This window comes from Zea mays, chromosome 3, assembly GCF_902167145.1.
Source record: "Zea mays cultivar B73 chromosome 3, Zm-B73-REFERENCE-NAM-5.0, whole genome shotgun sequence".
NCBI classification, from domain to species: domain Eukaryota; kingdom Viridiplantae; phylum Streptophyta; class Magnoliopsida; order Poales; family Poaceae; genus Zea; species Zea mays.
This window is the reverse complement of record NC_050098.1, coordinates 221291075-221307617: the sequence shown is the minus strand read 5'-3', so window position 1 is coordinate 221307617 and position 16543 is coordinate 221291075. Positions and strand designations below refer to the sequence as shown.

General features: G+C 48.7%; 1 protein-coding gene across 1 annotated transcript; it reads left to right on the top strand.

Moving 5' to 3' along the window:
- The first annotated feature begins 1732 nt into the window (after positions 1 to 1732).
- On the top strand, positions 1733 to 3459 carry LOC107546776 (uncharacterized). The gene has a single exon (NM_001322946.1). The coding sequence runs from the start codon at positions 2489 to 2491 to the stop codon at positions 3377 to 3379; it is 891 nt and encodes a 296-aa protein (NP_001309875.1). The 5' UTR covers positions 1733 to 2488; the 3' UTR covers positions 3380 to 3459.
- The last annotated feature ends 13084 nt before the right edge of the window (positions 3460 to 16543 follow it).

Here is a 16543-nt window from a genome sequence, read left to right as displayed (position 1 = left end):
GGCGATGCGGAGTTCGTCGTCTTCCGGGGCTGAGCCCGAGTCCGAGCCCTGGGGTCGGGCGAAGCGGAGTTTCCTATGGCGCCTGAGGCCGTGCTTGGCTGCTGTCAGCCTCACTCTGTCGAGTGGCACGGCAGTCGGAGCGGCGCAGGCGGCGTTGTCCTCTTGTCAGGCCTGTCAGTGGAGCGGCGAAGTGACAACGGTCACTTCGGCTCTGTCGACTGGAGGGCGTGCGTCAGGATAAAGGTGTCAGGCCACCTTTGCATTAAATGCCACTGCGATTCGGTCGGTTGGCATGGCGACTTGGCCAAGGTTGCTTCTTGGTGAAGACTGGGCCTCGGGCGAGCCGAAGGTGTGTCCGTTGCCATAGGGGGTCCTCGGGCGAGAAGTAAACCCTCCGGGGTCGGCTGCCCTTGCCCGAGGCTGGGCTCGGGCGAGGCGCGATCGCGTCCCTTGAATGGACCGATCCTTGACTTAATTGCACCCATCAGGCCTTTGCAGCTTTGTGCTGATTGAGGTTACCAGCTGAGATTTTGGAGTCTTGAGGGTACCCCTAATTATGGTCTCCGACAATAAGTGTCACCCGTTACAACGTACGAACATATATCTAGTATATATATATTAGTCGAAGACCACGACGTCTTAGCGCATGGCAAGACAGGAGGGAGCGGCGGCTCATCGATGCGTTGTCTTCTGTATGCAGTCGCGCTCGCTCGCACGGCAGTAGTAGAAGATGCTAGTCAAATTGGGCTTACTTTCCGGTTCACGCATCGCTTGGGCACGCCTAGAGATGGCCAAACGGGCCGCCCGGCCCGGCCCGTCAGACACGGTTAGGAAACCGGGTCGGGCCTTCTAAGCCCGCGGGCTTGATTCTCTGTCCGAGCCCGGCCCACAGCGGGCCTAAACGGGCCGTAGCACAAAAAGCGGGTCGAAAGCGGGCTAAACGGGCCGAAAAACACGTTTTAGTGCAAAAAAGCGGGTTTGACGTGCTTAGAGGTAAACAGGCCGTGCCGGGCTAGCCCACCGTGCCTACTTTCTTATCCGAGTCCGACCCGCTTATTCGTGTCGGGTCGGCCCGGACCCGCATAGAACCGGGTCGTGCCGGGCTCGGACCAGACCCAAACAGCAGGCTTCGTCCTGAGCTCGCGGGTCTCATGCTTATTGGCCATCTATAGTCACCCGCACGCCCACACCACAATATTGCATGCGACATGTCACGTACAATTACACTCTAACTTGACTGCCTGCCACCATGGTTTATGTTATCCGCCGGGTTCTGCAGCACTCGGCGGGAAAAAATCGAGGGGACACGTTACGCGTGACGTAAGCAATGACGAAACTGACGGGTACTTTTCGAGAGTCGCTTCAAGGTGCTCGAACGTTTCTTGGCCACAGACGAGGCGGAGTAGTAACGATCAGATAAACGCTTTCGTTCTCATCTGAACTTCTGGAGCATACCTTACGAAAGCACACTGCAGCGTATTGCTCACTCGTGGTCGTGGAATACATCGAAATCACAGCTGGTCAGCTCTAGGTTTACGAAAGCACTGTGTACAATTAAGCACTTGCAGAGGCTGTTCAAAATTTGCGAATGAAGCTACACACTTGGAGCACACACCAAGTAACTGGACCATTTGAGCCTTGGAGGCTTGCTGGGATGGAGATCACCAAGTCATACAAGTCTACCTGCATTCTTCCTCGATGGTTCTGTTCTGTCAAGGCATCAGGCAGAGGTAGTACAATAGAAAACTGCAAATATAAGTCTCTCCAGTCATCATGCATCCTACAAATACACGACCATCTTCCGCCAAAAGTTTCAAATCTCTTGCTACTCCGCTTTCTAGCTATACCCTTCCTTATAAAATATGCAAGAGTGCAGCTGCGCAGCCGCCGTCGCGCAGCCAGCCATGGCCATCAAAGATGAGCCGCAGCCGCTGCACATCCTCTTCTTCCCGTTCCTCGCGCCGGGGCACCTCATCCCGATCGCCGACATGGCCGCGCTCTTCGCTGCCCGAGGCGTCAGGTGCACCATCCTCACCACACCGGTGAACGCCCAACTCATCCGCTCGGCGGTAGACCGCGCCAACGACGCCTCCCGCGGAACCGAGGGCGCCCTGGCCATCGACATCGCGGTCGTGCCTTTCCCCGACGTCGGCCTGCCCCCCGGCGTCGAGTGCGCCCCGGCGCTTAATACCATGGACGACCGCGAAAAGTTCTTCCACGGGGCCCAGTTACTCCGCGAGCCGTTCGACCGGTTCTTGGCGGAGAACCGCCCGGACGCCGCCGTGACCGACAGCTTCTTCGACTGGTCCGCCGACGCCGCCGCGGAGCACGGCGTCCCGCGGATAGCGTTCCTCGGCAGCAGCTTGTTCTCGCGGGCCTGCAGCGAGTCTACGCTGCGCAACAACCCCGTGGAGGCCGCCCCCGACGACCGGACGCGCTCGTGCTGCTTCCGGGGCTGCCGCGCCGCGTCGAGCTGAGGCGCAGCCAGATGATGGAGCCCAAGAAGCGGCCGGAGCGCTGGGCCTTCTTCCAGCGCATGAACGCTGCGGACCAGAGGAGCTACGGCGAGGTGTTCAACAGCTTCCACGAGCTGGAGCCGGACTTCATGGAGCACTACACCACGACGCTGGGGCGCCGCGCATGGCTCGTCGGGCCGGTGGCGCTCGCCAGCAAGGACGTGGCGACGAGGGGCGCCAACAACGGGCTCTCGCGGGACGCGGGCGCCTGCCAGCAGTGGCTGGACGCGAAACCAGAGGGCTCGGTGGTGTACGTGTCCTTCGGCACGCTGACCCATTTCTCGCCGCCCGAGATGCGCGAGCTCGCGCGCGGCCTCGACCTGTCCGGCAAGAACTTCGTCTGGGTCGTCGGCGGCGCGGACACCGAGGAGTCGGAATGGATGCCCGATGGGTTCGCGGAGCTGGTGGCGCGCGGCGACCGCGGCTTTATCATCCGGGGCTGGGCGCCGCAGATGCTCATCTTGACCCACCCGGCGGTGGGCGGGTTCGTCACGCACTGCGGGTGGAACTCCACGCTGGAGGCCGTGAGCGCCGGCGTGCCTATGGTGACGTGGCCGCGGTACGCCGACCAGTTCTACAACGAGAAGCTGGTAGTGGAGCTGCTCAAGGTCGGTGTCGCCGTGGGATCCACGGACTACGCGTCCATGCTGGAGACCCGGCGCGCCGTGATTGGTGGTGAGGTGATCGCGAAGGCCATCGGGAGAGTGATGGGCGACGGTGAGGACGCGGAGGCAATACGGGAGATGGCCAAGGAGCTCGGGGAGAAGGCCAGGCGCGCGGTGGCCAACGGTGGGTCATCTTACGATGATGTCGGACGCTTAGTGGACGAGCTGATGGCTCGTAGGAGATCCGTCAAAGTCTGATTGCAGCATGTTCGTCTTCGTGTGCACAATATTAATCTGGAACTCGTATACATAAATTTAATCTCGATTTTTGTTCAACATCCTTAGTGTCGATGTTTTTTTTTTTCAAATATGCAGCTCGATCGACATGAAGACGAGCATGAAAAAACATATTTTGTAAACACATTAGCCAAAAGATGATATACTATGAGCCTAGATTAACTTTATGTGTATACACACACAATATTTTAGTATGGAATACGGTTTCTTTGATAACCGAACAGATTTGAGAGGATTGAAGGAGGTATAAAGGATTAAATCCCGCTCAATCCTCTCTAAGCTCCAACCCCTTGTTTTAGAATAGAACGATCAAAGCGGAATTAAAACAGTTTGGTAGAGAAAGTTGCCTACACTACCGGAATCCGAGGCTTTGCCGAGTGTTGTATTCTTTGCCGAGTGCCTTTTGTCGGGCACTCGGCAAAGAAGGCTTTGCCGAGTGCCGCACTCGGTAAAGTTAGCCTCTTGGCAAAGAGCCCCTTTACCGAGTGCTAAACACTCGGCACAGGTAGGCACTCGGCAAAGACAAGTTTGCCGAGTGTCACGCACTCGGCAAACGGGGCTCTCGGCAAAGGGCCGTCAGCGGCCGTTCCAGAGCTGACGACCGTCAGTCTTTGCCGAGAGCCAACAGCTGGCACTCGGCAAAGAGGCTTCTTTGCCGAGTGCTACGTAGTAGACACTCGGCAAAGCCCTCTTTGCCGAGTGTCATCTCCAGACACTCGGCAAAGTGTATTTTCATTTTTTTTATTTTGTCTCCCAAACTTTTTGTGGTATGTTCCTACACTATGTAGACCTACATGTATCATTTGTGGACAATTATAACATAGTTTCAATAGTTAGTAGATTTAGTTCGTGTATTTGAATTTCTTCGGAAAATTCAAATTTGAACTGCAGGTCACTCAAAACTTGGAAAACCGTGCATGAAAAAATGATATTCATGTTACTTAGCATAAGTTACGACCGATTGCAGAAGCGTACCGGAAACTTCGAGCAACATGCTCACTAAACATGGCCGTGAACTTGGCATCCACATGTTTAAAAATTGTATAAAACACAAACAAAGTCAGAAAATCATGAAACTTGTCCACGTGTCATGATATCATATGTATAGGCTGTGATAAAAATTTTAGAATGTTTGGAGAAAGTTGTGAGACACTATGTGTAGAAACCTAAGAGATCCACATGAAATAACTCTTAGATTTCATGTGGATCTCTTAGGTTTCTACACATAGTGTCTCACAACTTTCTCCAAACATTCTAAAAATTTTATCACAGCCTGTACATATGATATCATGACACGTGGACAAGTTTCATGATTTTCTGACTTTGTTTGTGTTTTATACAATTTTTAAACATGTGGATGCCAAGTTCACGGCCATGTTTAGTGAGCATGTTGCTCGAAGTTTCCGGTACGCTTCTGCAATCGGTCGTAACTTATGCTAAGTAACATGAATATCATTTTTTCATGCACGGTTTTCCAAGTTTCGAGTGACCTGCAGTTCAAATTTGAATTTTCCGAAGAAATTCAAATACACGAACTAAATCTACTAACTATCGAAACTATGTTATAATTTTCCACAAATGATACATGTAGGTCTACATAGTGTAGGAACATACCACAAAAAGTTTGGGAGACAAAATAAAAAAAAATGAAAATACACTTTGCCGAGTGTCTGGAGATGACACTCGGCAAAGAGGGCTTTGCCGAGTGCTAGATGTGTGGCACTCGGCAAAGAGGTAGTAAAAACTCTTTGCCGAGTGCCGCAACGGGGGACACTCGGCAAAGAACTCTTTGCCGAGTACCGCCGATCTGGCACTCGGCAAAGAATATTTTACAATTTTAAAAAAACTTTGCCGAGTGCCAGATCGCTGGCACTCGGCAAAGAAGAAAAATAACTATGTCGGTCGTTCTTCTTTCTCCTTTCTCTTCTCTCACGCGCTTCTTCACTTCTCTGCCCGCGCCGCCGCGCCACCTTATAGACCGCCGCCGCGCCGCCCGCCGTCTGCCCGCCGCGGAGGCCGCGCCGCCCGCCGTCTGCCCGCCGCGGAGGCCGCGCCGCCCGCCCGCCGTCTGCCCTTGCCGCGGCCGTGCGCCGTGCCCGCCGTGCCGCCCGCCTCCGCGGCCGTGTGCCGTGCGCCGTCTGCCCGCCCCCTCCCCGCGGCCGTCCCCGCCGCATCCGCTCGCTCGTCGCCACGCCGCCTCTCCGAAGGTATAAATTATGCGTGTTTTTATTATTTATATGCGTGTTTATATGTGTGTTCATGAATTTATGCATGTTTATATGTTGCGTGTTTATTAGTTAATAAACAATATTATTTATATGAATGCTTTACTGTTTTGGTCATTTGTTGATAACGAACTGGTATTAGTTAATAAACAATATTATTTACCATGATTTAATTTGAACAAACACATGTTTATATTAATGTAATCAAAGTAGACACAGTCACATTTTTAATGAGAAGGAGAATGAGGGTATTTGTGCGTAGGTTGAATGTCCTTATCATTTTATGCATGGATTTCCGGCCATCGTGCCGTTGAATTATGCGTGGAAGACAGCCATCGTGCTGATAGTTTTATTTGCAGGATTTCGAAACCTCCCCGTGCAGGGGAGGTGCTGCCGAAATTTTCTGTTGCTAGGCACCTGTTAGGGGATGGAGGACCGTGAGTGGATGTACACGGGCCGTAGAGGAAGGAACGATGTCACCACTAAATGGATTAGAAAGACCGATGATTTCGTGGAACGGGCATATGGCGAAGCTGCTAAAGGAGCTAGTCTAGTCCCATGCCCGTGCAGCAAATGTGACAACCGGAAAAGAAAACCAAAGAAGACCATGGTAGAACATATTTGGAAGAATGGATTTACGTCGGGCTATACTCGGTGGATATTTCATGGTGAAGCGCATCGTACGAGAGAGGAGGTGCTGAGACAACGTGTCGAGGATTATGACGCGGATGCGGGGGTAGCGGATATGTTGAACGACTATCAGGAGGCACAGTACACGGGAGGATGTATGGATGACGAGCCAGAGCCGACTGCAAAGGCGTTCTACGACATGTTCGACGCGGCACAGAAGCCCCTTCACGACCAGACAAAGGTTTCTCAACTGGATGCCATTGGGCGTGTAATGGCGTTCAAGTCGCAGTACAGCATGAGTAGAGACGCATTCGATGGCTTGTTGACGGTTATTGGGAGTCTGCTTCCGGATGATCACGTTCTGCCAAAGAGCATGTACGAGGCACAGAAACTACTTCGTGCACTCAAGATGACGTATGAGCAGATTCATGCTTGTCCGAAGGGCTGCGTGCTATTTAGGAAAGAATACGCAGAGGCAAAGTACTGTCCCAAGTGTAATTCGTCTAGGTTTATGGAGGTAGACTCTGGTGATGGACAAAAGAGGCAGCTCGACATCCCCTTGACAATTCTACGACACCTTCCGTTCGTACCGAGGATCCAGCGTCTATACATGACAGAGGAATCCGCGAAACAGATGACTTAGCACAAAAATGGAAAACGATACAATCCTGACAAGATGGTGCACGCATCAGATGGTGAAGCATGGAAACACTTTGATGACATTCACCGTGAGAAAGCCGAAGAGGCTCGTAATGTACGTGTTGCGTTGGCCACAGATGGGTTCAATCCCTATGGAATGAGCGCTGCCCCGTACACATGTTGGCCCGTGTTTGTTATCCCAATCAATCTCCCCCCTGGTGTGTGCTTTCAAAGGCAGAATATATTCGTGTCGTTGATAATTCCCGGACACCCGGGGAACAAAATGGGCGTGTACATGGAGCCTTTGATCGATGAATTGGTACGTGCCTAGGAGGAAGGGGTATGGACGTTTGACCGAGCTACGAAGACAAACTTCAGAATGCATGTTTGGTACCAGTACTCCATGCATGACTTACCAGCCTATGGGCTATTCTGTGCCTGGTGTGTTCACGGTAAGTTCCCATGCCCAATTTGCAAGGAAGCTCTCAGGTTCATTTGGTTGAAAAAGGGTGGCAAATATTCGTCCTTCGATAAACATCGACAATTTCTTCCTGCTGACCATCCATTCCGCCTAGACATCAAGAACTTTACGAAAGGTGTCGTAGTGACAGACCGTCCACCTGCAACGATGACTGGTGCCGAAATTCGTCAACAGATAGATGGGCTCGTGGCCAATACAGAAGGTGGTTTTGTGGGATATGGTGAGCAGCATATGTGAACACATAAGTCTGGCTTGACTCGGCTCCCCTATTATGACGACCTGCTCCTTCCACACAACATTGACGTGATGCACACTGAAAAAAATGTTGCCGAGGCACTGTGGGCAACAATTATGGACATTCCTGATAAGTCAAAGGATAATGTGAAGGCAAGAGTGGATCTGGCAGCGTTATGTGATAGACCAAAACTAGAGATGAAGCCGCCAAGTGGCGGAAAGACATGGAGAAGGCCTAAGGCCGATTTCGTCCTAAGCAGGGCCTAGAGGAAGGAAGTACTTCAGTGGATCAAGATGTTGATGTTCCCTGATGGGTATGCAGCTAACCTGAGTAGGGGGGTGAACTTATCTACTATGCGAGTCTTAGGGATGAAGAGTCATGACTTCCACATATGGATTGAACGGATTCTTCCTGCGATGGTTCGAGGCTATGTCCCTGAGCATGTCTGGCTAACGCTTTCAGAGTTGAGCTATTTCTTCCGTCAGCTTTGTGCAAAAGAGTTATCTCGGACCGTGGTTGCAGACTTGGAAAGATTGGCCCCCGTGTTACTGTGTAAGCTTGAGAAGATATTTCCACCCGGCTTCTTCAATCCAATGCAGCATTTGATTCTTCATCTCCCCTATGAGGCACGAATGGGGGGCCCCGTGCAGGGACGTTGGTGCTATCCAATCGAGAGATGTCTAAAGACTATTCGAAAGAAATGTAGAAATAAATGCAAAATCGAGGCTTCCATTGCAGAGGCATACATTCTAGAGGAGGTCTCAAACTTCACAACAACTTATTATGGTGACAAACTGCCGAGCGTGCATAATCCACCCCCTTGGGGAGAAGGTGACCAAACCTCAAGCCCGAACCATGTCGTTGACCAGGGAGCAGTACCTGCAGGTAAAGTCATGCATGTTTGGTACCAGTACTCCATGCATGAATGTTATTTTATCTTCTGATATGCACTTTATGTGTTTACTTTGCAGGTGATTCCACATTGGTGCGCCGCACATCCTCTGTGCTGGGAGCAGATGGTGGATAGGTGGTGTTCGGCTGAGTGGGACGAGGTGCACACAGCTAGCCGGGAACGGCGTTTGCAGATGCAAGGCCCCTCGCACCACCAAGGCAGCCGGAGCCTGGGCCAATATGCCGAAGCATGGGTACGCCACCTTTTTTATTTAGATATATAGCACTAAGTTAGATATTATTTCTAACTATCTCGTTGGTTTTCGTTGCAGTCGGCGTCACATGGTGGCAGGCCTTGTTCCACCTTCTCGGCCTATGCTATGGCCCATAAGGGTAAGGCGACGTCCGACGTCACCTACAACCCGGATGACGGGCCCGAGGCCTACACCAACCCCGCCGTCTACAGCCGCCTCCATGACTACACCGCCATGGCGCAGGAGGTCCATGGCCCAGACTATGATCCAAGCACCGAGCCTATCGACCCCGAGGTGCTCATGAGGGTCGGAGGAGGCAAGAGACATGGGCGGTACTGGATTGCCGACGGGGCAATCGACTCGTCCTCCACTCCCACTCTGTCTCAGGTGAGAGCAAGGAGCACGGGCTCGAGCCCAGCCATTCGACCTCGGCACGACAGCTCACAGCATCGCATACAGCAACTCAAGGTTAGTGCTTCTGTAACTCGTCCTTCCTTTAGTTATATACCTAGTCTTTGAGTTACTATAACGTTGGCTTGTAATATTACAGACCCAACTAGAAGAGATGGAGGCGAGGATAATGGCGGAGCGGGCGGCGGCTGATCAGAGGATGGCGGAGATGTTCCAGTACATGCAGAGCCTTGGCGCCGCACAGGGCATCGCTCCGCCACCTCCATTGTTCCCCCCAGTTGACCCTACTCTCTTCCACACTCCTGTGAGTATCAATATTGTAGTTAGATGTTTGTAATGCATCTGGTATAACACATGCTATCTCTTCTCTGTGCAGGGCCAATCTGGGGCGGCATCCAACAACCCTCCGGAAGGGTTCAGCCCAACGCAACCCCGGCCAAACCGCCCACCTCCATGAGTCATTGTTTTAGACTTCAGAACTTATGTATAATACTTATGTTTCTGTTTGATACTTATGTGAGAGCTTGCGACGTTTGAGACTTATGTTTGTGTTTAATACTTGTGTTGAACACTTATGTTTGTGATGGATATTTATGTTTGTGGTCATGGTTTTATGTTTGTGTTGGCTATTTATGTCTGTGATGATATTTGTGATGTATATATGTGATATCTTCTGTTTGTGTGGATGGAAAACAAAAAACAAATAAAAAGGTACATACTGGTCACTTTACCGAGTGTAACACTCGGCAAAGAGGCTCTTTGCCGAGTGTCTGGGTCATAACACTCGGCAAAGAGCACAGACCTGGGCACCGGCTTAGGTTCTTTGCCGAGTGTTATGTCGCTAGCACTCGGCAAAGAGGTCGTCTTTGCCGAGTGCCAATTGGGACACTCGGCAAAGAGCCTGACATGGGGACCCTCCCTGGCGGGCTCTTTGCCGAGTGTCCCAAATGGCACTCGGCAAAGAAGGCGGCTTTGCCGAGTGCTGCCAGGAGGACACTCGGCAAAGATATCTTCGTTGCCGAGTGTCACCGTTGACACTCGGCAAAGCCGCCGTCTCAGTCAACCGGCGCCGTAACGGTCGCTTTTCTTTGCCGAGTGCTCCCTGACACTCGGCAAAGATCTTTGCCGAGTGCCCGAGAAAAAGTACTCGGCAAAGAAGTCTTTGCCGATGCACTGTTTGCCGAGCCTTCTTTGCCGAGTGTTACACTCGGCAAAGCCTTTGCCGAGTGTTTTTAAGGCTTCGCCGAGTGCTTCCGGCACTCGGCGAAGAGGTTGATTCCGGTAGTGCTATCTTCTGGAAAGTGTTCCGCCTAGAGGTGGTAATGAGTTTTAGTTTTTACACTATAAAATTTAAGAATTGAATCGGACTAGAATTAAACTCATTTTTATTTATTTTTTGAACTAAAATTAATTAAGAGCTCTAATTTATTGTAAGAAAATATTTAGATCATGGACTTACAACCCCTATTCCCGCTCCTGCCTTGGCAACTTTAGACCATGATTGTAAACATAATCTGTCACATCTCCTTTCCGGAATATTTAGTCGCCACCGGTGATACTCCCTCCGTCCCTGATAGGTTTTAGAGTTATCTTATAAGTTACGAAAATACTTTTTATTTTGATCGAATTATAAAGAGGTGTAGCAAATCAGTATAATTACAACGTTTCAAGAGTCATTTATATAAAAACCACTTTCTATATCTTTTGAATTTCCAACAGCTATTCTATATCTTATTTGTACTTTATATAGTCATTTACATTTTCTAACTTTGGATAGCGAGAAATATGGAATATAAGATGGCTATATTTGAATAATCATTTAAATAAAACGTTGAAGTGTATTTTTTTTACAAAATCTCTATTCGTATGAATTATGAAGAATATAGAAAGTCACTTGGAGTTGCTCTTATGTGCATTATAAAACATTTTTTATAATATACTTATTTGATGTCGCAAATATTAATGTTTTTCAATTTAGCCTAAGTTTTGGGGTTTAACTTAAAATAAGAATCTGATTTATCTAGATATAGAGAAAATAATTTGGTTGCATATATCATTATATGATCTTGAAGCAGTGTTTTCAAATCGTTGTTAGAGCATGGTCAACAAGGTGCCTCAAAATAGTACCCAAAATAAAAAATACTACCTTATTTAAAGTGGTTAGGGCACTTAAAACAAAATAAGCTTCAACATTTATGCCATAAATCATGCATTTTAGGAAATAAATTGCATTATTACGAAAGAAAAGGTTGAGGATGACATAGAAAACATGGATAGGGAACTAACATGGGGTGTAGTATATTTGGGTCTCTATATGGTGTGCCCTATATTTTTTTGATAAAAAATATAAAATAAGGCACTGTTGGAGCTGTTTTTTATGATTTAAGCCCTATATTTCAAGATAGGGCATTGATTTAAGGCACTATTAGGGATGCTCTTAGCAGCATTGATTAGGAAGTACGACCTGAGTTGTTCAACTAGTCTAATCACCCGACCAAGGGAGAGAACGGTCAGGTTCGAATATAAACTGGTAATCCTAGTGAGGCCCTTAGGGCTTGTTTGGATGCATGGGGTTGAATAGGATTGATGGGCATATAATCCTTTGCTATACAATTGCCCCCTCAATTCCCTCCAATTCATATGCATCCAAACAAGCCCTTAATTCTAGACCATTAGGGTTTGGAATATAAACAAATCATTAGCCACCACACACTTAGCCTATGTGTTCTCCTTGGTGGTGTGTTCCCTAGCAGTGTGTTCTATAGTAGTTCTTCTCGGCAACAAATGCCATGTGTCCCTGTTCTACACTTCTCCTCCTCGACAATGAGCAACTCCACCGACGGTGAGTCCCTATGCCATTATGTTCTATCTTTCGACGTTGCATGAAATCTTGCCCTGCACTCCTCTCTTTTCCAGTGTTGAAGTTGAACTAAAACTCTAAAGTCTAAAGTTGGTCTGAACCAATTCCTTTTCTGTAGAGGTGGACTAACGCCATGCTCATGCCTCATGTAGAAGCTATAGAAAAGATCATGCCTAAGTCTGTAGGAGATGATTCTACCGTTAAGGCTTCATCTGTTGCTGGCAGCACTACTGGAGGAGGTGCCTCTGCTTCTTGAGCCACTCCAGATATTTCATTTCTAACATAGAAGGCAATATTAGCACTACCGCCTGACCTTGTTGTACAAACTATTGATCGTAAGAGAAAGGCCATATCACAAGATCTAGGTTGAAACTTTTGGGTGGCGGTCATACCCTAGCAAGAAGGATTTTCTTCAATGCCTTTTTGTCTGAAGATAGTCCTAGCAGGAATTAAAAAAGACTCAAGAATCACCTTATTGTGGGGTTCCAGTGATATAGTTAAATATGCAAGAGTTCTTGAATTAGTTTCCAAGGAGGTACTTGCTTATCTGAGAAAGGATCCAAGGGTTGTGCATGTGATCAATGTGGAAGATGAAGAAGGTGAATAAGCAAATGAAGAGGAATGAGCTCCTGAACCAAGTTCTAGGACAAAGTATAAGCAAGCAAACAAGAAAAGTACTCAACTACCCATGACATCATTCGTTGTTTCTACAACACCTAAACCAACAACTCAGAAGCCTTCAAGATTAGTTAGTTCAATGCTACTGAAGACACCAGAAGAGGTAGTTGCTGAGAGGCATAAACCTAAAAATTATCAAGCCAATCTAGAGCAACATACAAAGAAAGGAAAATAAGCCAGGCAAACTATTGGTGAGCTTGTTGTTGATTTCTTTTATGAGAATGGCATGTCATCGATTGTCATCAACTCTAGAATTTGGAAGGTCATGCTAGAGTTCATTGGGCAATATGGTCTTGGGTACCACTCCCCACCATATCATTAGATTAGGTTTCCTTTGGTTGAATGGGCTATGAACATGACATCCAAATTGAGGAAGAAGCATGAGAAGGCTTGAAAGGGATACAGTTGTGCTCTTATGTCTAATTGGTGGACCAACACAAGCCACCATCAGCTCATCAACTTTCTATCTAACAACCCAACTAGGACATACTTCCTAGGTTCTATGGATGCTTTAAATGAGGTAGCAAATGCATTGGTGTTGGCAGATTTGTTGTAGAAGCGAGTTGAGAAAATTGGGAAAGAACATATGTTGTATGTCATGACACACAATGGAGCCAACTTCAAGACAACGGGTAGGATTTTAATGGATAGGATCCCACATCTTTTTTTGGACACCTTATTTGGACATCTAAATGTGTGTTGTGGTCAACCTGCTCCGCAATGTATCTGGATGCCATACGATTTTGACGCTGCCAGAACAAGTCCACATGAAGTATGTGAGGAGCTCATCAACTATGGATAGGATCCCACTACACTTCCCTACGTGTTTTTACTTAGCGTACAATTTTAAACAATAATTTGTCTATAACTAATTATATACTAGCAATAATTAAGTTATTTCTACATATTTTAAGCCTTCTCACATTGAGCAACAACAAAACATTTTCTAATCATTAGCCAAGTTACTTGTTCAAAATAATTACTACTATATCTTAATTTTTTTACACAAAATAAAGAATATATTAAATTTCAGGATCGAGTGCGGGTCACCCGTGGGTTGGAATAGAAACGTGCACACATGAAACTTCGAGTCGGGTGCGGGTGCACCCACGGGTAAAAATCTTCACCAGTACCCACACCTATCTATTTCTAGGTTTATGGGTCAAACTGTCATCCCTAGCTAAAATATGTAACTAAACATGCATCAAAAGTAATTGAAAAGGAAATAAAAATCCACATAAAACATGGTTTAGAATGTCACTGATCTTAGATCAACATATGTCACGTGTACGACCAAATGCGCACCAGAGAGTCGCCAGGACTACTCACGTTGTAAACCGAATCTAGGGCTAGATAAATAGTAAGTCATTCATAGAAACATCTTAGATCCTATCTACATGGATTAGGACCTCCAAAGAAGTATATCTAGAACAAATAATGTGACTAAAGCATATAAGGCAGGATACTGGATGCTTATCAGACTCTCAAGTTGTCGCATGCACATGTTGTAGCTGCATGTCATGGAATATAGCAATCGGGCGAGTGATATATATATGGCCATGTAATATCAATCTAATAACATGAAGTTTAATGTAACACCCTAAATTTGAGGGTATAAAATTTCTTTTCCAATATCCACCAAATTCAGGTGTTACCCTCTTTCTTTCCTTCTTTTCTACTCTTTTTCCAAATAGTGGAGAGTTATTTTGTTTTTTATATGTAAGCCTAGTAAAATAAAACCCTAGAGGTGCTTTGATTGTTGCATCATGCCGGAGCATATATTATTATTTTTTTTTGTTTATGGAGTGCATTTTCTTTCTGTTTAACGTATTGTCTTGGTGTGTATCCATTTATTTTTGTAGCTCTTTCTTGTGTATAAATATGAATAGGAATAATAGAAAAGAGCAAGAAAAAGAAGAAAATGGAAAAGAAAGGAAGGAGCCCAAACCCTCTAGCCAGCCCACCCTCCCCCTCTTCCCCTTCCTAGGCCCGCGCACGCGTGGCCCAGCCGTGGCGGCCTCTCTCCCCCCATCCCGCGGCCCGACTCAGCCCAGGTAGCATATCCCTCCCCGAGGCCCAGCGCGCCAGCGGCGCTGCTCACGCGTGCCCCAGCCGGCCCATTAGCGCGCGCGGCCCACCCCCGCTTCCCCCCCGAGTCCCCAACTCCCGCAAGCCACCCAGCGGCCCACCAGCGCGCAGCAGCCCCGCCCCAAACCCTAGGTCGCGCCCTCCCCCAGCCACCGGGCCCGCCTGTCAGGAGCGCCCACCTCCTATTCCTCCTCCCAAACCGCCCTGCCCTAGTTCTCGCCCAAGACGCACCCGCCGAGCTTGGAGCAGTTGCCGCCGTCGAGGTAGGCCCCTCCAGCCATCGCCCCCTCTTCTATCCCTCCGGCGAGCTCCCGCCCTGCCCCCGGCGCGGGCGCGGCCCTAGCGTGGGCGCGCAACCTCAGCGCGGGCGCGACCTCAGCGCGGGCACGGCCTCGGCGCGGCTCCGGCACGGGCGTGTGGCTCCAGCGCGGGCACCCCGGCGTGGCGGCCCGGCGCGGCGGCCCGCCCCGACCCGACCCGACGCGCAGGCTCGCGGCGTCCGCGACGTGGCCAGCCCGCGGTGTCCCCGGCATGGCGTGCGGCGCGTGCGGCTTGGCCCCGGCGTTGCGCGGTTCGGCCCGGCGCGGCCAGTCTGCATGGCGGCCCGGCGCGCCCTCGTGCGGCCCAGTCGCGGCCTCCCCGACCGGTTCTCCTCGGGTGTGCATAGTGGCCGAGCTCCCCTTGTGCGCGGCGTGGCCTGTGTGCTCACGGCTCGTCCAGGAGCGGCCACGGCATAACTCGCGGCGCCCTCGCTCGACCAGCGCGGCTCGAGCAACCTCGGCACGGCTGCTCGCGCCCTTGCACGTCGCGCAGGACCAGTTCATGGGTGAGACGGATTGTGGCCACGTGAGATCTCACCGTATCGAATCGTGAACGAGTACGTATTCAATGTGTATGCATAACATATACATATGATCATGTTCTAATTGTGATAACTTCGTAATCATGTCGAATGCACGTTAATAATAGTATGTTGTCGCGTCACAGGTTTTGGCTAACTAGTGTATTGTTTGCTTGTCTAATGGTTAATAAAATGACATTCTAATTTAATAGAAATGCGGTATCGATTAGCGATTCTAGCATATCGTCACGTTGTTAGCGGGAGTCGCTATTCAGGCACTTTAATAAAATCATTGTGTCACTTCGTTAATGTTAAATAAGTGATTTCCTATTTATTTGTTGGTCATTCAATTAACAACTCAATCGAATCAAATTTATAATGTTAATTATGTGTTTGTCACGCGCCTTTCGCGCTTCTCACCGCGTGTTGCTCGCATATGTTGCACGTGCTATTTCGCGTGTGTCGTCCGCGAGTGTCGCGCGTGCTGTCCGCACGCATTGTCGCTCGACGTTCACGCGTATCGCATGTTATCCACGCGTGAGGTTAAGTCGTTTGCTTATAATCACTCATGGCAGCTAATTAACTATTTAATCGTCCACTATTAAACTAGTAAGTTAGTTATAACTATATAGTAGTTTCAATCTACATTTGATGTCAATTAATGTGATTGCGTCAAATTAAATGTTCTAACTAATACTTTGTAGCGTAAATGTTATAACTTCTCGACCCTAGCTTCGACTGTCGCGGTTCTTTTCCTCGCATAACTGTAGAAGCGCTCTTTATTTTTGCTCGTTTTTATAACGTTTTACCTTGTATGGTGTAATGTTCTTATGCACATATGTTTGTTTGCTTGTGCCTGTTCGTCTTCGCTCCGTGTTGCGATTAAATCGTG